The sequence below is a fragment of the Homalodisca vitripennis genome, chromosome 5 (genome assembly GCF_021130785.1).
Source record: "Homalodisca vitripennis isolate AUS2020 chromosome 5, UT_GWSS_2.1, whole genome shotgun sequence".
In the NCBI taxonomy this organism is placed as follows: Eukaryota; Metazoa; Arthropoda; class Insecta; order Hemiptera; family Cicadellidae; genus Homalodisca; species Homalodisca vitripennis.
In genome coordinates this window covers 78,985,010-79,009,085 of record NC_060211.1, presented here as the reverse complement: position 1 = coordinate 79,009,085, position 24,076 = coordinate 78,985,010, and the positions used below count along the sequence as shown (strand labels likewise).

Here is a 24,076-nt window from a genome sequence, read left to right as displayed (position 1 = left end):
GAAAATCTACAATCTGTCAACAGGTCATAATTTGATATCTACCAAATTTTTATGGATGTCTCTAACCCCGCAAAAATTAATAGATGTACATATCTAGTGCCTATGATTTTATATGGTTGTGATTCAATACGTAACATCTATATCACTCACTGTAAACCCCAGTTCTGGGATGCCTAAACATGATTACCTCAGGAGAAATTTTTTTATCGTAAATGTAATGTTTTTATGGTCCGAAAAAGTTTACAGAAGACAATCCACCCAATAATTTCCCCCTCATTCCTCCTGAAAACAGAGCACTGTTAATGAGATCTAAAACCTCTAGTCATAAATGTGGGTTTTAACCAATACAAGGAGAATTGTACCTCTCCTGTTGGTATTCCCATTGTGCCAAGCTACATTGTGAACGTTGGAAGCACAGCTAATCAGCAGATCCATCCATCCCCTGCTTGGCTACAAAGACCATCAGCTCCTGGACATTCACAAGTGGCAGTTGCTAGACGTTGCCATGTGGAATGTATGCTTACACCAACAAAACTATACTATTTTATTTCAAACATATCATTTTGGCTGTTGTCAGATCTTTGGAGTAACAATTCTAGCACCTTTAAGCATTTTATGCTCTTGCTCACATGTTTCAGGGCATGGGAAATGAATGAGTCTTAGTCTTAGAGCTCCATTTCCAAAATCTTGAGTGATTAGAACACTCAATCCTCTTAAGAATGAGTGCAAGGTTCACTGCTTCTGCTAAGAAAATCCTGCAGAGAATAAATGCAGAAGTCCTTAAGTATTGGATATTTGCTTGGAGGATATATGTCATCCTCAGGTCTAGGTCTTCATTATTATAGTCAGCTCCCTCCTTGGTACTGCTGGAGAATTCTCAACCTCTGATCACAAAACATCAAGGATGGTCCTCTTAGACATATTACTGTCAGACTACATCTCAGTTGCTCCACTGTGCTTTTGGATCATGTCTAAAAAATCCGTGTACTCAACTTTACACCTGATGAGACAATGAGAACACCTCTTCATCTAGATTAGACTGGATGGATGCTGGATAAACCAGACAGAGCTCTTTATTTAGCCTAGGTATCTCTAATGTAACAATGCAAACAGTTTGTTTTAAGCGATTTCATCATTAAATTTTTTTTAATCTCTTAAAACAGACTTGAACTCCAAATTCCAGAAGTGTCATTTCTTACGCTGCACTGAACAGAAGATGAAATGGATCTAAATTCAAAAATAAATGATCAGAAGTTATATTGACATATATTGAAGAAATAACAAATAAACTCCATTTATAATAATATAGTGAGTGCCTCATAACAATATATTATCATCCAGTACCTTTGACTACATTTTTTTCCCTTGGGGCGGCCTACTGCCATGCACTTAAGCCTCGAGGGCTTTTTGCACACCCCGGAAACACACCATGAGACCTACCAGTCTATGATTTCAGCAGTTCCACAAACCGCCAAAAGCAACCTACCAGGTCCTCCTGGGGAAATTCACCACCCTTGTCCAAACTACCAAAGATGGCATACCGCTCCCTTGCTATTGAAGGGCAGTCAAAGAGCAGGTGCTCAGCAGTTTCATCCTGCTCATCACACATTCTATAGAGCGGATCCTCCTGAAGGATGCCGACTCTGTGAAGATGCTTCCTCAGGTGACCATGCCCCGTGATAAGACCAATAACCCGAGAAGATATTGATCTAGTTAATGAGAGAAGGTCCGACGCCACTCTGGAGGAAGGCGACTGTAATACAATTCTGCTCATTCTAAAGCCCGGATGCAACCTCCACCTTCTCTCATGCTCCATGCGAACCCATTTTGAGACAGCCCTAAAGGATTCACAACGCAGAACAGTTGAGGGCCCGTCATAATTGTTGCTGAGCCCCGGTTAGCCAGGGCATCAGCCCTTTCGTTCCCAGGAATCCCCCCCATGACCAGGAACCCAACAAACGGTCACATTGTTGATTCTGGCAAGGGAGGTAACGATAGCAATCCCAAACTAGTTTGGATTTGATGACACAAGAGAGTCATCCTAGTTCAGGCAGATGTTCACCACCATGAATCTGTTTTGGAAGATCTTCAAACAAACCAACCTCTCAGCTCCTCTAAATCTATAAATTTTTTAGGCTTTCCTCAGAAAAAAAACAGAAAGGGTGAAACCAATAAACTAACCATCTTACATCAAAATATGGATTCACTAGCTTCAGAAAAAATAAACAGACTTGACCATCTTCTTCAAAAAATTAAATCTGATGTAGTTATCTTGAGTGAACATGGATTAAAAGAAGACCAGCTCCTGAACACTAGACTACCTGGATATCTGCTGGCTGGTGGCTTCTCCAGAAAAAAACTTCAAGAAAGGAGGAGTAGCCATATATACTAATGAAGAGCTAGGGAAACTCAACACAAAATGTACAAACTGGTATTAACTCCACTGAACTTATATATGAACAACATATAATAAAAGTTAATTTCAAAATAAAGACATCTATATCCTCGGCCTCTACCGACCTCCAAGTGGAAATGTGGACTATGCTTTGGATGCTCTTTCTGACACCCTTGACCTTGTACCAATCTGGAAAACATCCCATTATAATTATAGGAGATATTAATATTGACAGACTCCCTCAGGTTTTCTAACAACTCAAAGAAGAAACTTGAAGAAATGTTAACCAGTCATAACACTGTAAGACTAGAAACTTCCAGCAACAAGAGTTGTGCACAACTCTGCATCTTCAATCGATGTAGTGTGCACAAATCTTAACGAAGAGGACATCGGTGTTGAAAGTCATCATAACAGGTCTGTCAGACCATACAGCACAATTTATGCACTGTAAACCTGCAAATACAGAAAAAAAAACCTATCCTAGCTCAACCTGTAGACATTTTACTAAAGACAATATGCATCCATTTTAAAAACTTACTCAGCTTTGAATCTTTTGACTATGTATTACAATACACATGACGCTTGACAAAGCATATGAGTTCTTTAGTAATGTGTTGTGTAGAACACTCAATGCAGCTTGTCCATATAAAAAAACGAGGGCAAAGAAGAAACAAAAGTATAGAAAGGTGTATAACGAAGAATCTCATAGGTTAAAAAACTGACTATCTGAAGGCCTTGGACAAACAAAATTTATATGGAAGAGGACATAGACAAACTTGAAACTGTTGCAAAAAAAAGGGCTTATGATCTGCAGCTTAAGGAACTCAGAAAGGCAGGCTACATCACATTTCATTAAGCAATCTAGTAACAAGCAAAACAAAAAGCCCTATGGCAAGTGATAAATTATGAAAGATGCCGGGACAACAGGACTTCAGACTCCATAGAACTAGAAATTGATGGGAAACTCCAATCAGACCCACTACTTGTTGCAAACCACCTTAATCTATTATTTTACAACGGTAGCTGACAAAACATTTAACAGAAATGGGACTTACACAAACAAAGCAAACAACTCAACCAGCCACAGAAATCAAATACCTGATATATCGTTATGGCCTTGTACCTTGAAAGAAACAGAAGAAGCCATTTCTAACCTCAAACAAAAGCCTTCGGCTGGGGTGGATGACATCTCATCAATCCTTTTGAAAGGCTGCTCAGAGGAACTTGTACCACCTCTGACATCTATTATCAACAATAACTTTCTCCCAAGGCATTTTCCCTAGAGCTCTAAAGTTGGCAAAAAAGTGTTTCCAAAACTAAAAAAAGGATTCTCCAACTGACATCAACAACTACAGACCTATATCCCTCCTCTCTACAGTTTCAAAAGTGATTGAAAAAGTAATGTTAAAACCGGCTTATAACACATTTGACCGACCACAATGTCCTAACACCCAACAACATGGGTTTCTGAAAGGAAGATCAAAAATTTCAGCACTGATAGAACTCACAGAATTCATTGTAGAATCAAGTGGAAGATGGAGCTGCTGTGACTAGCCTTTTTCTGGATTTTACTAAAGCATTTGACTGCCTGGACCATAATATCCTCCTTCAAAAGATGAATAATATGGGAGTCAGAGGAAATGCAGCCAGTTGGTTTGCAAGCTACCTGGAGGAAGAACACAAAATGGTAGAAATATCATATACCAAAAACAACACCTCATATCGTGTAACATCAACACCACTCCCTCTAAGTAGAGGCGTCCCTCATGGATCTGTCTTGGGACCGGTACTTTTTATTCTGCTAACCAACGATCTCCCAAACTATCTCCAAGAGCTTAGCCAAGGTACTTATGTATGCTGATGATACTGTCCTCCTCATAGCAAATAAACAAGTACAAGAACTAGAAATAGCATCCTTTATCGCTCTAAAATACAGCAAAAACAATATTGTAATCAGAATGACTTAGTATTAAAGACCATAAGACTCAACAACTAAACTTTGGAAGAAGAACAATTGAATTTACAGGACTCCAGAAGTTGACCTAGATAATAAAGCGAAATACTTGGGAGTAACTATTGATGACAAACTCACCTGGACACCACATATTGATTAAAATTTGTTCAAAACTTAACTCCTGCGTCTATGTCCTTAAAAGACTAAAGGCTACCAATACTCAGGAGATAACTAGAATTGCCTATTTTGCACTTTTTGAGGCTCATCTTCGATATGGCATAACAGTCTAGGGCAACTCCTCAGCAAAAAATGTGCAACGTATCCTGGTAATTCAAAAAAAAAGCGATTAGGATCTTAGCCAACCTCAATCCACTTGACTCCTGCAGAAGTACATTTAAAGAAACTAAAGATACTAACATCAGTATCCCTCTACATCCAGGAAGTTATTCTTTACAAACTACTAATCAAAATCTAAAAAAGAACAGGACAGCTCCATTATTACAAAACACCAGGCATGGAAACAATTTCATTTTGCCGAACCACCGTCTCAGCCTATATGAAGAGAAAGCCAAGCTACATGGGACCAAAATTGTTTTAACTGCCTTCCTGACTACCTGAAGAAGATCTCCAGACAAAAAACATTTTAAGAGGAAACTTCAAGAATGGCTCCTGGAGTGGTCTTTTTACTCGATCAAAGAATTCACTGACTTAAAACAACAACATCAAAATTTGTACAATTAAAAACCACTTTTGTATATAAAAATATGACTTTATACCATGACGCCATTGTAATTTCTCCATGAAATTACAAATAAAGAATTTTTGATTTGATTGATTTGATTTGATTTGGTCAAGCACCATCAGCGCTGCCTGACTGTCCGTGAAAATATTATTCGTCTTGCTCCTATATCGCAGACGAAGATTCCCTGAGCACATTCCATAATAACTGCGACCTGCGGCTCCCTACATGGTCTCACTCTCACAGACTGCACAATATTACTGTGTGGTATTTCTCAGCAATGAAAGGCAGTGGAAACATTGCCAAATAGCAACCAAAGGGTTAAAAAAAGCAGCCAATTAAAAAAGGAAAATATAATAATAAACAGTAAATGTATAAGGTGTTGGAATAAATATGTGCACAGCTCCAATGCATTAATGAACATAAAAAAGTTTTATTTCCATTAACATACAAAGTTGAGACAGTTCCTATTGTTTGTAACAATAATTTATTATTTTTCAGTACTTATAAAACATGTTCAATTGTATTTGTTTGGTTATATACTTAAACACCTATGTATGTAATTAAAATTATAAAAATAAAAAACAAATAGTTTTAACAAGTCTATTAATCATTCAAAACATTGATAACAAATATAAAATTAATAAATTTTGATGTAATAGCAATCAAAATGACTGCTGTTAGAAGGATTGTCACCCATTGCCACAGTAAATATTTTTGTAATTGTTCAGACAAGGTGAAGGTAAATTTGATGACAATTTTTGCTTAGCCTGACTTAATATACAGTGGTTGAGGAAAATATTCAGAAAGTAAAAAATGGTACTGGAAAAGATAAGTTTTCATGTTATGCTTATCTGGTGAGAATTAGCAAAAACAGTTAGCAGACAATGCACCACTCAATAAATCTCCAGATATGCATAAGTTATCAAGAGAAACTGGATTTGAGAAAAATCAGTCACCTTCCCTACAACTTTTCCTTGAGTACCTACTGCCTGTTTGAAAATTGAGAATCAGACAATGATTTTTGAGCGATGAAATAAAAATTCTGTCAACTGGTATTTAAAGGAAGAAAGTTAATATTTTTAGTGAGATATGAAAGACCAGGCAGGAAAGATACATAAGCAGTATTTTACATTGATTTCATGTTGAAAATAACATTTATTTTTTGATACTAGTCAATTGTCTTTCCCTAAAATAACCCAGTCTGAAATAGTTAAAATTTTACTTACTTATCTAAATACTTGTTATCCTCCTCTTGAATTAAGGGGATTTTTTTATACAAAAAATTACTATTTTAAATATCTGAGATGTTCCAATTTTCAAGGAATATTTCTCACAATAAAAAACAAAATTATGCTATTTTAATATGATTTGTTTCTCAATTATCCACAGAGTTAACCAGTGCAGACATCATACATATTGGCCAACAGTGTTTTACTATTTACAATCACTTTTAATACATTCCACAATAAGAAAACATTTAAATTGTTATAATACTTCCAGAACATTTTAGGTTTTAAGATTAATTTTAATATTTGTATACATAAGGATAATCCACACTGCTGATGGATGATCGAGAGTTTACTTATTAAAAACACTTTACATTACAATATTATAACATATAACAATAAATAAAGATCTCATCAGCATTATTTTATCTACTGTTTTTACTTAAACTTAAAAGTATCACATTTTAAGTCTTTTCATTTTTACATATTTGTCAAAAGTATATTTTATGCACAAGAATTACTACAAAAATTAGTAATGTATAGTCAAAATTGTTTGTGCTAATTCAACCTAGCATTAGAATACAGCAATTAATTGTATTATTTTTTATTACTAATAACATCTTAACTCCTTAAAAAATATTATCTAAATAAAAACATATTGTATCTGTTTTATATTTTAAGTAAAAAGCCATCAATGTCTTCCCTAAAGAATTACATTTGGGAGAAGGTTCTCCCTTATCCTTAAGGTTGGTAAAACATTAAGAAATAAGGGGACACCACCCACTCAAACAATGAACCTATGCAGTAAACTAGTTTTATTGATTAGAAGTTATCCCTTTATTCCAATGTCACGAAATTTTCAGAAGTTATGTGTTGCTCCTGGGCACCCATTGGGTTGACCAGATGTAAGTGACACCGGTTTATGTTGTACCCAGTGTAAGTAGATTTTATTAGCAGGTATAAAACAGCAAGACGTAAACCCTCCCAGGATAAGTTTGGTGTTAAGAGGTCCATTACATTGAAAAGTACAAATAAAAAAACTAAGTCTTAATAAGTTTCTTCCTTTAAAAGTGTGACACCAAGATGGAACAGTATCAGATATTGAGTGCAGAGCCACAATCTTCTAAAGAAAAATCAGAAGTTTAAGTGTTGAGTACACATTTTGGTTTAAGTATATATTAAATGAAAGACCAAGAATTTAGTAATAACTATTTTAACAATTCTACCTTATTTATCTTATGTACAAATTTACAATACAAGAACTTAATATATTTCATGTACACAATACTATATAAACTTTATACACTAACAGACTAAAATGATTGGGTTAGTTAATCACAGATCTTACAAAGATAAAATACCTTCAACATCTAAATACAGCCACCGTAGAATGAGTATATTTACAAACATAATACCTACTGGGTTCATGTGGACAGTCATGGTGTTTAGGGTAAATGAGATAAAAATGCCTTGCTCTGCAGCATTATAATATTGAACATAGATACTTCTATTTTGAGAAACTATTAATACAAATTTTGTTTTCATTTAAAATACAATACAAATATGATAATAAAAGTATTGTTTAAAGGCTATAATTATAAATTGATAAAAATTTGAATAGTATGCAATTATTTTTTCATGGACAGTCTTAATGTGTTTGAAAATTTATAAGTTAGTAAAAAAACTCATTATTACCTCATGAGAAGCTACCTTAAAAGAGGGAGATGAATTGAATTATATTTGTAATGTGGCTTTGCTCAAACAAGGTATGCATTTCGAATATAAGGATATACATATATATATATATATATATATATACTTTTTATTTACTTGTGTAAATTTTGTTGCTGTGTTATTTTTGTTTTATACTTTTTATTATACCTTTTATTATACCTTTTTGAAAACGGCAAAGCTGAAATATTAAAGGAAATTTAAACTAAGAAGTCTAATTTGTTATAATAGAGCAATTCTGCATTATACAACCGAAGTGAATATATATATATATCTAATAGATAAAATCCTGTCTATGACCATAATACTTTTGATCTGTTGTGCCAACTTTGCACTGTACTGATTCTCTCTCTCTTATTCTATTTGATAACATTCTCAAACATGCCAGTATATCATGAAGATGAGCATAATAAGGCTAAAAGAGGATTACAAATTTATTTTTACAAATTTGGTAATCTTGAGTTATTGCTAATTATTTGGAAAATAAAATTTAATAAAATATATAAAACAGTTCTTTGAAAGATCAGCTATACTTATATAAATAAAATTATTGGTTTTATGGTTTGTATGCTCTTTCATCAGCACTTCTCCTTTTCTCCAGTGGTATCTACTGTATTTTGAATACCACTTTTTTAAGTGTGTTTTTGAATGCTGTTTATTGTATTTGGACTGTCCATGATGGGGAGTTGACTGTCATGTATTGTGAAAGTCCACTTTTTATAGCTGATATATATATTTCAACCGTAGTATTGTTGAAAATATTACGGAAACCTAGCACCACTCTGTAACTTAAATTAAAAGTGGGGGAGGCAGACTTTGCCGGCAAACAGTTCTGAGATGACCGTGATCCAGAGAGACAGGACGAACAGGATGTAAGAGACACCGACCTGGTGACTGTTGGGTAACTGGTACGGTTGGCCTCCGATCTCATCCACATGGAAACCCATCGGGAAAATTACAGCAGCCAAGCAAAACAAAACCACTGAAACATATTTAACGTAACAATTACATAAAACACTTGAATATTATTTTATTTGGAGCAAAAATTACACAGACGTTATTACTTTTTACTATTTCCTGTTATTCTTTTTGTAAAAATAAAACTTAAAATAATTAACTTTTTTTAAATTATATAAAAGAAATAATCTTTCTCACATTCACCTTGCATGTAGTATAAAGTGTAACTGATAAAAACATTGTAAATGATAGGACCTATGTTCAAGAATGGATATTTTATAAACATTTTACAATATATTTTATTATTATATTTGTTGATTCTTGATGGTTGGTACTTAGAAATAAAACACAATGTTTTAAAATATCAGTGATATAAGCCTTCTGACTACAAAGTAAATTATGAAGAGATATGCAGCAACTAAAGTTTACAAATCAACCAAATTATTGAACTCAGAATATTTGAAATAATTTCAATCTTTAGTACTTGAGTATTATCCAGAAGCCACTATGTTTGGAAGAGTTTTTCTTACTGGGGACATAGAAAGAACAGACTTTATTTGACTTACTGTGAAAATTACATGTATTTATGACAATCGTTTTTTGTCTCCCAAAAAAAGCAGTGTTAGCAATAAAGAGGCCACTCTGTCACTATCTACTATTTGTTATTACACAATATAAATAGAGTTAGATTAGGTTATCATAAATATGTTACTAGTAGTACTAAAGTAAAAGATAACCTTTACTAGTGCTGACACGATCTGGGATTAAATTTAGGTACTATCTCAAGGGATGTTTTCTTTCATTGCCAGAAGTGTGGGGTGGCGCTGAAAGCATCACTGAGGGCCAGTGGCATTTCAGATCAATGCTATTCTGACCTCAGGTCACGTGTCAGATCGTCCAACATGATCTGATGTCAGAAAAGTTGCTGGGAAATGCTTGGAAACTCAGAATGCAAGGCAGTGTTACAGTGTCCCTTGCATCTTGTAGAGTATCATTGAGAAAATGTTATAGGTTGTATAAATTGTGGAAAATAAAAGTCTGCAGCATATAAAGATACCTCAGTCTAGTTACTGTGTTGTCCGAAAGAAGGAAGCTTACACTGTTATGCATGAAATAGCACAAAAAAACTTTCAGTTTATGTGAGTCTCTTTCATAATGTCAAGAGGGTTCTAAATTCCCATAAGCGCATGCCATGCCAGTTTACTTTAAAACTAACATGAAATGTTGTTTCATCACTAAAAATTAACTGTGACAAAACTCTGTCATCTGCCATGTCCCCTAGCAGAGTGTTACTGAAGTCAAAATATTCTCTTTCATTGTCAACTTGAAGAACTTGAACTAATTATAGCCTATATTTTTATAAACCAAAATTTTAGTCTTAACATTCGCCAGACAATTGTTTTAAAAATTGGCAGTTTTCTATTTGCATGACAAGTAATTATTGTGGACTATGCACAAACGTTTGTCAAATTCTTTCCACCACTTCTTAAGCACATTACTTATCTTTGCACTTCAAACATTTTTCTTCAAGTCATTGATACCAATAACTTATTTTTTGTTAATGGTGGGTCAATGCCAAAACACCAAGAAAAAGCATGCTAGAACAAAATTACTGACTTTTGATTTTTTTTTAGTTTAAAGTGTTTTTGCATGTTTAAACTTACAGTATTTAATAAGATTACAGTATCAGATATGAGTCGGCGCTCAGAGAGTGAAGGTCGCAGAGATAACGCTGTGTGCCGGTCGTTCTAAGCCTAACCTGTATATGCCAGTTAGTGCAAGCTTTCTATTTATTTTCTACTTTGTATACTTATTTTGGTGTTTACATCGACATTATTTTATTTCGCTGTTTCGCTATTATTTTTTCAAACATGGCTGTTTGTGACGTGTGTGTGAAACCTGTGAAATCTAACCAAGTTAAGTTGCAGTGCAGTGACTGCAAAAAGGAGTTCCATGCGCAGTGTTACAACTATAGTAGGGCTGACGTAGAATGTCTAAATGCAGAGGGTTTGCCATGGAGGTGTAAAGCCTTGTAGTGCAGTAAGAAGGAAAAGTCTTCGTTTTGATGCTGAAGTTACTGAGGGGTCGCTCACTTTGGAGGATGTTAATGCAGAAATCATAGAAATCGCTGATAACCAGAAAAAGCAAGAGGCGGACTTTAATAAGGCCTACGAACACATGAATGAAAAATTGGAAGAAAATACGAGGTCAGTGATTGAGCATAAGGAGTCCATTGATAAATGTTTGAAGATAGTAGATGAAATAATAGCAGAAAACAATAGATTAACACGTAAAGTTTCTGAGCTTGAGCGTAAGATCGAAGACATGGAGCAATACTCGAGGCTGAATGCGGGTCGAAATCCATGGAGTTCCTGAGAGCAAGAATGAGGATGTTGTGCAAGTGATCAAGGATGTCGGGAAAGGTTTGGATATGGATATAACTGACTCGATGATAGATGCCTGTCATCGACTGGGGAGACGATCTGAACCTGGAAGTCCACCACCTGGTATAATAGTGAAGTTTGTTAGACGTCTAGACAAGGAGGAACTTCTGAAGAAACGTCGTGTGAAATCCAACTTCTCGACCAGGACACATGAACTGGACAATGGATCAGCCTGTGTACCTGAACGAGTCCCTTTCACCTACAAGGCGGAGACTGTTCGCGGAGGCGAGGAAGGCAAAGAAGGACAAAGGATACAGGTTCCTGTGGGTCCGCAACGGGAAGATCCTCATGCGCAAAGAAGAGAAGAGTCCCAGTGATTCAGGTGACCTGTCAGGCTGACATAGCTAACCTGTAGGTTGTAACGATAATGGTAATCACCTTCCAAAGATCAATTTTGAGTTACCGGTGTATTACTAAGCTATTATACCTTTAGTTTGATTTTTTCTAAGAAAATTTATAAACCAAGTAATTATTTAAAATGCAATTTTTATTTATCTGATTAAATATAATTGTACTTTAATAGTATTAATTTTTTGAGATATAGCCTTATAATTAATATCTGTTTCATTCTTGATTCAGGTTTTTTTACATTTTATGTAACAATAAATGGAAAATAAATGTAGTAATATTTTCATCAGAATATTAGAAGCATAAGAGCAAACTTTGATCTATTTTCAGCTGAAATGATAAGTAACAATTTTTTCTCCTGACATAATAATTTTATCTGAAATTTTGGATAAATTCTAATGAAGTTAATTTATACAATTTAAATAATTATAATGTATATTTAAATGTAATGAACAACACAGGGCGGGTGGTATAGCAATTTATTTTAAAAAGTCATTGATAAATGTTAGTAAATTAGATTCTATCTTGTCAATCAGCTGATTTGCTCCTGTTGTCGTTTGAAATAATGGGTAAAAAGTTTTCATTGATCGCTATTTATAGATTGCAGTCCTTTACAGCGGATGTTTTTGTTGATGATATGAAAATGTTGTTCAACAGAATGAATAATACTTTTAAAAATATTAAAAAATTTATTGTGGGTCGGAGATGTAAATATAAATATTTTGGATTGTTATAATTTTTAAAACAGCAACGTATGAATACAGTAGTTTTATGGCAATTAATGGTTTAGAAAACTGTTTGAATGAACCAACTAGAATAACTAATGAGTCAAAAACTTGTATAGACCATGTGTTTGTTAGGCTTTCTGATAAAGGTGTTGTAAATGTAGAAGCAAGTGTTAGGCATCTGGACATAACTGACCACTCACTCGTGCAAGTACAAGTGTGCGTGTTGGGAGGGGCGGAGGGGAGCGGAGCTGTGCCTCCCCGTCCCTCCCGCTCCTCGCTGCCGCACTGATTACAAACGTTTGGAACAGTTGATAGACAACGCTGACTGGACACCGGTGTATGGTCGGCTTGATGCGTCATCTGCATTCGATAAGTTTTTTGACGTATTGGAGACGTTCATAATTGAAAGTAAGGTTGAAGTTAAATCTAATTATTCATCTTTCACTAAAATCAAGCCTTGGATTAATGATTACATTTGCATGAAAATAAAGAAAAGAAATCAATCTATTTAAATTAGTAAAAAAGCACCCTCAAAAATGTGGAATTAAAAAAATATTACTCAGCGTTTAGAAATAAGTTAAAAATAGATATTAAGGACCTCAAAAATAAATATTACAAATATCAATTATGAGCAAAGTAATGGAAACTCGAAATCTACATGGAAATTAGTGAATAAATTAACAGGTCAAGGAAGAGAAAATGATTGTCAGATAAAAGTTCAAATTAATGATGATGATGTTGTTGATGAACCCTTTGTAGTAGCTAATGAATTTAACTCTTTCTTTTTGGATATAGTAAATCAAATAAATTTAAATTCACAAATCAGTAATAATTTCTTAAATCTGCCTTATAAAAAACCAGTTTTTAAATAGAATAGAAAGAAAGTCAATATATTTAGAACCAGTATTACCACAAGAGATTATACTTACAATTGATTCTCTAAAAAACAACAGTGCTGCAGGTGTAGATGGAATTAGTTCTGTCTTATTGAAGAAAATAAAAACTAAAAATTATTGATGTTCTAACGTATATCATAAACTTAAGTTTTACTACTGGAGTTTTTCCAGAAAAACTTAAACTTGCTGTAGTGATACCTATATACAAGAATGGATCCAAAACACAATGTAACAGTTACAGGCCAATATCCTTGTTGTCATGTTTCTCCAAGGTATTTGAGAAATTAATGAAAAAAAGAATAATAGGTTTTTTTGCAAAATACAAACTTTTTTAGCTGCAACCAATTTGGATTTAGATCTGGGCTAAATACCGAGCATGCTTTAATTAATTTTATGACTGATGTACACAATGGTTTAAATGAAGGGAAGTGCGTGGGAGGATTATTTTTGGACATTAGGAAGGCATTTGATACGGTTAATCATAATATTCTTCTGGACAAACTTAATTCGTGTGGTATTAGAGGTATTGTTCATAAATGGTTTGAAAGCTATCTTTTGAAGAGAAAACAATGTGTTAAAGTAAGTTCAGTTATTAGTAACTTGGGTGAGATAACAAGTGGTGTTCCGCAGGGTTCGGTATTGGGTGCACTATTGTTTATAATCTATATAAATGATCTGTGCGGAGCTACATTTAAGGGTAACTTGACATCTTTTGCTGACGATACGGCATTGTCTTACAAAGGACTTGAGTGGAATACAGTAAAAAATAGCAATGGAGGAAGATCTTAAAGCATTAAAGTGGTGGTTTTCAACTAATTGTATGGTCTCTTGAGTTCAGAAAAAAAACCAAATTTTATTACTTTTTACCTTAAAAAACAAAACCCAACTGTCTTCAAAAAAGTTAGATACATGTGTATGTTCTGCCTTGAAAATAATTGTATGGGAACGTGTTTAAGAGATGAAGTGCACATTTGTCAAATCCACAAATGAGATAAAAATACTTGGGTGTTATATTAGAAAGTGATGTTTCTTGGAAAGCACACATAACTAAATTAAGGGCTAAATTAAACAACATAACAAGATATTTTTATTTTTTTTAAGGAACTTATGTGATATAAATGGTTTTGCGTATGTTATATTTTTCATTGGTTCAAAGTCGTTTCGAATATGGAATCGTGTGTGGTACTTATAAGACTTACTTAGACATAATATACATACAGCAAAAGCATATATTAAAGATTGATTGTGTCTTAAAAATAAATTTGAACATACAAGCCCGCTTTTTAAAACCACTTAAAATTCTCAAACTTTATCATTTGTTTTGCTTATAAGGTAATATGTTCATTTTACTCTAAGAGTGGTATCAATCCTCAACCAGCAAATAAGTATAGAACAAAACTTAGAAACTGTAGCAATTTCATTGTTCCCAAACCAAACAATGCATACTTTACTAGAACTTACAACTTTATCGCGCCTCGCATGTTTAATAAATTACCAGACAATATAAAAAATTCATCCACTAAATTCACTTTAAAAAAAAATTAAATGATTATCTTGTAGAAATAAATAGTGTTGATTTTCTTTTTAATATACAGCAGTAAACATAATATAGTGACAAATGAGTAGTTTTTATGGTACAACTGACTACAGCCTGTATTTTCCCAAAATATTACAAAGTAATAAATTCACAATGATGTCGGTGATTAATAATTATTTTTTATTAATTCTTTTTTACCGATTTTGTTTGTTTGTTGAAGTTTTTGCAGAGTTTAGGTATGGCAACAATTCAAGGTAAAGTTGACCGTTTGTTTTTAAAGTTAGTATATTTTTTTTCCTCTCTGTTAGCTGAGATTTTTTTTTTGTTAATTTAAATTGTAGGAACCTCAAAACAGGCATTGCCTAAGAGGGCCCTAGATTTCCTTTTATCCATATTTGTAAATTTTTAAATATAGTACGAGTATAATGTGTAGTTAAGTTTATAGGTAAGAACTCATTGGTTATATTAATTTTGTAAATAATTTACTGTTTTGTATAATACTGTACCATTGTATAAAAAAAAGGAAAATAAAATCTATTCTTATTCTTATTCTTATTATTCTTATTCTTAGATATTTTACACCTAAGGAAGAGGTTAGTTTTCAATCCAAAACATAGTGTTCTATTTTTGTCAGATACAACAATGGCAAATGTCCAAAATCCTTTCAAGTAAATAATATAATTAACAAAGAAAGGGCTATTCCAAGGTTTAAGATATTACATTTGTACAACTCAAGGAGCTTCTGTAAATGATGAGGTAGCCCATGATACTTTCCAACTTATTTCCTCACTGTTGTAGTGAATTAGATTTTATACTTAACTAACAATAGAAAAAAAACATTAAAAAACTGGTGTTATGGGTGTTACTGACAAATAGACCTAGGGTTCTGCAGAAAATACAAAATCGCCAATATTCTGTGAACTGAAAAATAATTAAAACGTTAATTTTACAATCTGTACTTAAGATAAGATACTAAAATACAAAATATTCATATAATTAAATGTGGAAATTTACCATAAAAAAATTCAAATAAAGTAATCAGACAGAAATTCAAAAAGGGTATGGAAAGATTTAAAGAAAACTATAGGTCATTATTATTAATACTGCCATATTTTTCTAAAATCCTAAAATTAAGACAACAGCCACACATGAAATCCACTTTTCTTTTGTGTGTGCTAGAAAGAGTATTCTAATTCGTTTTAAACCAGGATCAACCACACATTTGAAGGGGTAGAGTTTACGGTAAGCAATAAAGAATTCTTAAAGCACTTACTTGCAGTAAAGCCAACCCATCGTGCATATGGAATGACGTTTCTATCCCAGTGGGACGAGCCAAGAAGAATAATTGTGGTGGTAATACAAATGCATCCAACAAATATACAGACCAACGCCAAGAGCCACTCAGGCTGCAGGTCAGGTGTGAAACACAGCTGGGGTCTATTGTACAGGGTCATACAAGTCCACATAAGTCCAAGACGAGTGTCCCCTGCAAAACATATTAACTTGACTAGACAAAGCACATTACAACATCAATGTTGTTACACCTAGTTGTGTGTACGCTTATGTCCAGAGAATGAGAAATGTATTTTCTGGTTTTTGGAAGGAACAAATGCACAATTAAACAAAAACTCAGTATATTAATTTTGTATAAGAATTTTGTGGGGATATCCCTATTATTATTACTACTACTATAACACTTCACTTTGAGAGTTCATGTTACTATTTAATAGGCCTTTATTTTTAATAGCACACAAACATAAAAGTGATAGTGAGGTAATCAACACTGCGCATGTCAATATGTGACTTCTTTTATGCATATCATAGAGTGATAAATTTTTTATTGAATATTTTTATTTTCAGAAAGACAACAATAACAATTAATAACATGTTTGAAATTGAGTTTATATAGATCCCAAATAACCCATTGATCTAGGGGGCCAAGAGGAATCACAGTTTCTGGGTAAGGGGGAAAACAATCTATGGGGGGGAGGGTTGTGTACAAGGAGATGATAACAGTGTTAATATTAATGTGAAACAAATTCGATGGAATTTGAATGGAAAAAAACAGTTCTACCAATTGCATTTTGAGGGTAATTTAAGAATTTATTTCTCACTCTCTCCTCTCTCTTGTAATTTTTTTCAACAGTTTATTCCTCTGTGGGGAAGTTTAATAGTTCTTTTTATCCCCTGTTCTTGTGGTCTTGTTTTGCATTGCACTTCTCGTCATTGAAATATTTTCCCAATTTCCTGATTGTTCACATTTTACGAGGCTATTAATAAAAAATACATTATAGATATTTGGTTTGTGCATTGTGTATGTTGTTTTATATTACTATAACAATGGATTTACTATCTACTAGTCTACTGATGTTTTGCCTCCTGAAATTACAGAACATATGTGTAAAGGGCGATTAAGTTTTTTTTAATTGTGTGACAATGAACGGGAATAATATTATTTCATCATGGAACATATTGTGAAATAAGTGTGGCGGCCACTGCCTCTTGCTATGTATAATAATACGATTAATAGGTAAGTTTGTAATATTTCATGTACTTTCCAAAATTTTTGATCATGCAATTTTTATATTTTACTAATCGGTACTATTTCAAGGGATGTTTTTCGTTCATTGCCATCCGCGTGGAGCAACACCAAGGTGCCAGCCAGGTGGGGTGTGTCCCATTAATTTTAGGAGGTTTTTCTTTTTAAGTATTTTCCTTTTCAAAACCAACACATAATGAGAAGTGGCTAAAATAAATATTTAGCCTACCTGAACACGTTTCTAACACAACAAATCAAAGACATGGATGCAGAATATGGTTGACCATCCAAAATTTCCCCATGGAGCCACTACTACTTTATAGATTAGTAAATTTCACTGGTATAATGGTATATATTTATATCAATATAGCCAGAACCTACCGTAGTTAGTTAGGTCTATCTAAAATTTGGAAAAGGTTATTTCTTTATTTATTGATATCTTCAAAAAGTAAAGCATTCTCTTTAATGTTAAATATTAAAACTAGAAAATAAGGAAGCTGTGCTTTTTCCATAATAAGTAAAATAATTTAAGTGATAAAATACAAGAACTGATGTGTAAACTACATTGTCTCAAACCACTAGCGTATATAATGTTGCTGTAAATGCTACTGCTAGACCTCTATGATTTTTATTTATTTAGTTTGTAAAATAGTACATTGTTACATTGGAAGTACTTGGCCATCTGGCGGCAAATAGACATTGTCAATACTGGTAGAAGTCTTATGGCAATAAACATGATTTAATTTGATTGAAACAAATTCATATTATAGAAAATTGAGTGTCCAATAAGCCACACATCCTTCAATGATTTTTTTCAAGGTTCTGGTTAGTTCTGCCACCTGTTAGTTATATAAAACACTATTTAGAAATGTTCAAATATGTCCTTGTCTGATCAAACCGCTGTTGAAAATGCAGTAGTTGGAGCACCAGCTGTTTTATGAGAGAGAAGGGTCTATACCACACTTGCAGTGGTGGGGGAAGCCATTATAGCTGAATGTTCTCTGTTGTGAGTTTGAAAACATTACTTGTTCCTAACGTAAAAAATGGCAAATGATAATGTGAATGAATGTGATGGTTTAGTTAGGACTAAGAAACTAAGAACTTTAAAAAGTAGCATATCAGCCGACCTGCTTGCAGATCATGTATGTGAGTATTTGTACAGAAGAAAGTCCAGATTTCTAGATTGATGCTTCAAAAGCGGTTTATCATTGCTACCCAAGAGAAAACATAAATACTCATATTGCGCATATTTCATATTTCCTGTTATAAATGTTTGATATAATTTCATTATTATTTATGAGTTTTTTTCATTTCCAGTTCTAATAGTTTTTGATCGTTAGAGCTCATTTGTTATTTACAAGATTATCACTATGAGCATTATATTAATTATTTTAATTTAAAACATGATTGTTATGATTAAAGATATGTTGATTATGATTTATAAACGCGTATGCACTAAATAAATAATAAGTATCGATGATTGTACAAATCGATATAAAAACCAGCTCCCCTTATCGTACTCGATTGTTTTTATCTGAAGGATAATTTGATATTACAATTTATTCAAATTATCATATGATTTCAGTTTATTAAATATTTTAACGTAAACAATAAACAACAGGAGGTAACTAATATTTTGAGACTGAAAATGGCGATGAATATGAGAAAAATATGCAAGATATTTCTCACAAGTGACGATATTTGTTTAAGTAGCTTCAACATGTGGGTTTGGCTCCTGGTAACACATGGGGAGAATTCTTTCCCCCATTTCACCAAAGAGGTTACTTACTGATATCAAGCTGGGTAAGTTATAAATATTGTAAGGTTTCTTTGATATCTAAGTTTAGACCATAGTTGGTTTTGTTGTTTTTTAATGTTACTGTAAAATTAGTGTATTTAAAATTGTAATGTATGAGATTCCTTCTTGTCACTGTAATTTATTATAACTCTTATTGTGTACGATTTATACATACATCGAAGTTGGATAATATAGGTATCGAACCATTCGATAATAGCAATCGAATAACGAGTGTAGACCGCTTATTAAAGTCTCCCCTCGTACTCTATCCCGAAATCGAAGACATCTATTGTAGTTGCCACAAGAACCAAAAAAAAATGTAATTAATCCCAATACTAATGTGGACTATGATTCTTTCTTTTGGCACGCATAAGATTTGCACACTTTCCAAACATAATTGGATATGGTTTATAGTATTCATTAACACATTCGAGTCTACGCTCAAACCAGACTCGAGCGCCATTGTTTAAAACCCCGGCCGGTGCTCGAGCATGACTCGAGCACAGCTTTGCCAATTGATATATGGAGTTGCTCGAGTGCCGTCTGCTGCATTAGAAAGCCAGCTTTGATGGTTAGTTCAGAAAAATTCTGCTAGGCGCTACTACGTCATACCCGCTTGAGGCTTTTGTTTATCCACTGACGTGGCCTGGCGCGTCGTCAGTCTGTCTACGACAACAATAATTTTTTTAGCATTTGAAATTTTTTTGGCAGTTAAAATTATTTGTAAATATGTATATAGTAAATGCCTTTCAAAAAATTGAAATTACTTGTTTTATTTATTCAAAAGTTAGTTTTCAAGTAACACAAGACATGCGGGAGTTTTTATTTTTCTTCAAAAAAGGAAAGTTTTGAAATTTTGGTAGCTATAAGATAAAAGGCCAGAGCGGCAAATCACGAATTTGACGTTATCAACGTATTCTCCTCACCCTCCTGAACAAAAAATATATATAGTACTAGGGGGTGCAAATGACAAATAACATGATTTTAGGGGGTATATTCATAAGTGGTTAAGTTTCTAATGTTTCTAATGTTTTAATGTTCAGTTTGTGTGCTGTGTCTGGATAATCTGTTTACTTGAATATTATCTGTGGCCGGGACTGATAGCAGCCTGATAACGTATCTCTTATCTGAGTTCTCTGGGGCAGAGTCAGTGCTTCACAAGATATCATGTTCAGTAGATTGGATTGAGTGAGTGCGTTACAATCATGAATCAACCATCCACTAGTTCGACCAACCCTAGTGAATTGTGTGTGTCGGAGTGTTTAGTAGCGCACGTAAAGAGTTTACGTTTTAACCGAAACAAAATTATTTCCTTTTTAATTGAACATGGAATTTTTAATAATGAGTGTATTTGTTTGTCGTGTGGTCGCGTGTTGTTCTTAAACCGGGAGACTTTGTTGTTTCGTTGCGATAGGAAAATTAGATAAATTAGTAAGAAAAGAAGTTTTAAATGTTGCAATTTTTAAAAATCCAAATTTTTGTTGCTGCTGCTTAGCTACGAGGGTCGTCCACAAAGTAACCTCCGTTTTGAAATAAAAAATTAACTAGTTGAGATACAACAATTTTATTATATAAATGTTAAAACAGCAGCTTCTCTTCTTTTCTACATATTCACCATGTACAAATTCAAGCATTTATCATATCTTTTAACAGTTTTTTAAATTCCGTCTTTAAAAAAATCTGCCGCCTGAGAACGTAGCCAACATGTTACAGCGTTTTGAAGCTCTTCATCACTCGCAAACATCTGAGATGCAATCCACCGCTTCATGTACGGGAAAAGATGGAAATCACTGGGAGCCAAATCCGGGCTGTAGGGGGGGATGGTCAAAAACGTCCCATTTGAACTTTTTCAAAAGTTCTGTAGTTCTTTGAGCTGTATGAGGGCGGGCGTTGTCATGGACAAACACAACACCAGATGTCAGAAGACCCAAACGCTCGTCGTAGCCGTTTTAAGGTTTCACAGTAAGCTGCAGCTGTAATGGTCGTACCACGCTCCATAAATTCAACGAGCAAGATGCCCTTAGCATCCCAAAAAACTGTAGCCATCAATTTTCTCGCTGAAAAAGATTGGCGAGCTTTCTTCGGCTTGCTTGGCGAAGCGGTATGACCCCATTGCATTGACGGACTACACCTTCGCTCATAATGTTTGGGCCATACACCGCACTCAATTCACGATGAATTTCAGCTGCTGTGTAACTTTTGGACCACAGAAATCTTATTACACCACGCACTTCACACGTGGCGGGATTTTCTATCACGGCGCTCATGTTTTTACGTTGTACCAAAAAAACGCGCGAATCGCACGATGCTCTCCTTTGCACAGCTAGAAGCGTACTGAACGGCTGCGCACACCGATGTTAGAATGGCGGCGCTACCCGCACTACTTATCGCGCCACGCCCAAACAGCGGTTACTTTATGGACGACCCTCGTATATCCGCCAACACACTAATGGTAAGTGTTATTCTCTGTTAATATCCATCTATATATTTATATTTGAGTTTTTCATGATTTATTAAGTTTTTTAACTTTACATAATTGCCTTTGCATTACATTTCAATTTATATTTCTGATCAGCCCCTCTAGAATTTTATATTTTTACTGATAGGTACTATCTCGAGGGATGTTTTTCTTTAATTGGCCGGAGGCACTAGTCTCATTTCGATAACAAGTAATGAATTTGTTGCTCGAAATTAAGAAAAAAATTGTTCATTTTGATCAAAATTCTGCTCATTCAGTATTATTTTTCATTTACGTTTGCAAAGATGGCGACCCATACGATGACGTCATCACGAGGTTGAATCATGGTCACAAAAGGTCACGTGGCGCTCGACGTCGATGTACAACATGGAAATATTACTCCGCACGTGAACAGTTGTTCCATTTTTTATGTTCTAGAACTTCGTTATTTCTCATTTCCACCCCATCAAACCTTATATTTTTTTGTTCTATAGGACGATTCCAATAAGTTAATAACGCAAAATTCGTATTTTGCCGCTCCGGCCGTTTATATGATAATTACCGAAATTAAAAAAAAAATTAATTAGATTTTATAGGAATACAGTTTTACATATCAATTTAAAGAGGAAAGATAGAATTTTCAAGAAAATATAATATCATATACATAATGTTAAGTTTTCTAAAAAAAATCTGAAAACCAATTAATTTATGCAGACCAGGCTATAAAAACAGCAAATAGCGAGCCTGACTCCAATGTGTTAGTTACCAAAAAGTAGGCCTAGATACACATACAGCCTTAATGAAGACCTGATTTACTATATAGGCTAGACAGATGCATATGTGGCACTCTTGAGGGATAAATAACAGAGTTTCCCTGCTATCAGTAACTTAGATTTAAACCCAAAATGTATCTTGTAGGCCAAATGTGTAAGACTGTTGATACACATATATGTATAGGCTATACTGCAATTTGTTAGGCAAGGGCTAACTGCAATTGCAAAATATAAGGGGAAAATAAAATTAGTGTTTTAAGTACCTCCAACGTCAGTGATAATCCAGTCTGGCATGGCAAGGCTCACAATAGCAAAAACATCTGCAGCCATAAACAGTGTTCCTGATATCAAGGTTAATTTGTCCATTTTTCGTATTGTTGCTAAAGGTATAAAATAAATATACTGTTAGTAAATCCACAGAAATCAATTCAGTCGTAGCTTAAAGTAGTAAATAATTTCCCAGCAAAAGTATTTTTAACCACGAAGAAAACATTAATTAACACTGACTACAACCACAATCAAACAACACTGTATCTAGGGTTGTTCTGAATATTGTTCTGATACACAAGTGATACAAGCAAACACAAGTAAAGTATCGATACTTTTGTTTCGATACCAAGTATATTTGGTATCGATACTCTTGTTTCGATACTTACTTGGTATCGAAAAACAGTATTTGGTATCGAATCATATGAGTACTTTTGCCTGTTGTTAGTGTTGTTTAAATTGATAAACACTTTCGTACTTGCAACTTGAATTTTTATTGTATATTGCCATATTTGAGCCGTTTTCCAAAAATACATTTTTAAAATGGCTCCAAAGAAATCTCTTAACAAACTCCCTTGTACAATGAAAGGAGATGATGTATGTTTTCCCGGGCTTGTTCAAAGAAGCCAGAAAACTTTTCTTGATTACCGCATCCTCTGGGCCTTTTGACAGGTTATTCTTGAAAGTTGGTAGTACAGTAACTGAAACAATGCTTTCAAGCAAGCACTTAGATATGCTTTTGTTTTCTCGGAGGGTTGCAAGACGATAAATGGTTCAAGTAATTTGTATTTAAATGATTATACATATCATTTCAGTTGTTATCAGATCGTCGATATTTTGCTTGATTCCTGTCGTTACCTGTCCGGCACGGTCTGGCTGTTACAGTGTATTTAATTTATTATATCAACATTTAGAATTTTTTTTTATTATACTAGTTTATTATAGTGGACGATAAATAAAAAAGTGTTACAAGGACTTCTTCAGGAGTGATATCGTGGCCAAGTGCGTCGATTGTAAACATAGTTTTCATGCCACGTGCACGCGTGCAGGATTGACCCAAAGTTCCACTAAATCTAGAAATAAAACCTCGAAGTGTGATTCATGTGTCTTAGGAATCTAAATCTAATGCTTCAGTTCTCAGTAGTGAGGACCTCGAAGACAAAAGTTCTATTTTAGAAGCTATTCGGGCCCTAAAAATCGATATAGAAGACAAATGCTTTACAAGACGAAATAAAAACTATGCGCTATTGTGTAATTAAGTTGGAGGGTGAACAGGAAAAACT

General features: G+C 33.9%; 1 protein-coding gene across 1 annotated transcript; it reads right to left on the bottom strand.

Annotated features, from left to right (window-relative positions):
* Window positions 1-8,205: 8,205 nt before the first annotated feature.
* On the bottom strand, window positions 8,206-23,099 carry LOC124362401 (uncharacterized protein C16orf52 homolog A). The gene is made up of 3 exons (XM_046816853.1): window positions 22,790-23,099; window positions 16,232-16,444; window positions 8,206-9,030 (listed from the first exon to the last, which is right to left on the bottom strand). Exons 1-3 carry the CDS (start codon window positions 22,890-22,892, stop codon window positions 8,843-8,845), a joined length of 504 nt encoding a protein of 167 aa, XP_046672809.1. The 5' UTR covers window positions 22,893-23,099; the 3' UTR covers window positions 8,206-8,842.
* Window positions 23,100-24,076: the final 977 nt, after the last annotated feature.

Coding starts and splice junctions, on each gene's coding strand:
- LOC124362401 (XM_046816853.1), bottom strand. CDS start 22,892: ATGGACAAATTAACCTTGATATCAGGAACACTGTTTATGGCTGCAGAT. Junction 16,445..22,789: donor GATTATCACTGACGTTGGAG/GTACTTAAAACA, acceptor TATGTTTTGCAG/GGGACACTCGTCTTGGACTT. Junction 9,031..16,231: donor ATGGGTTGGCTTTACTGCAA/GTAAGTGCTTTA, acceptor AATATGTTTCAG/TGGTTTTGTTTTGCTTGGCT.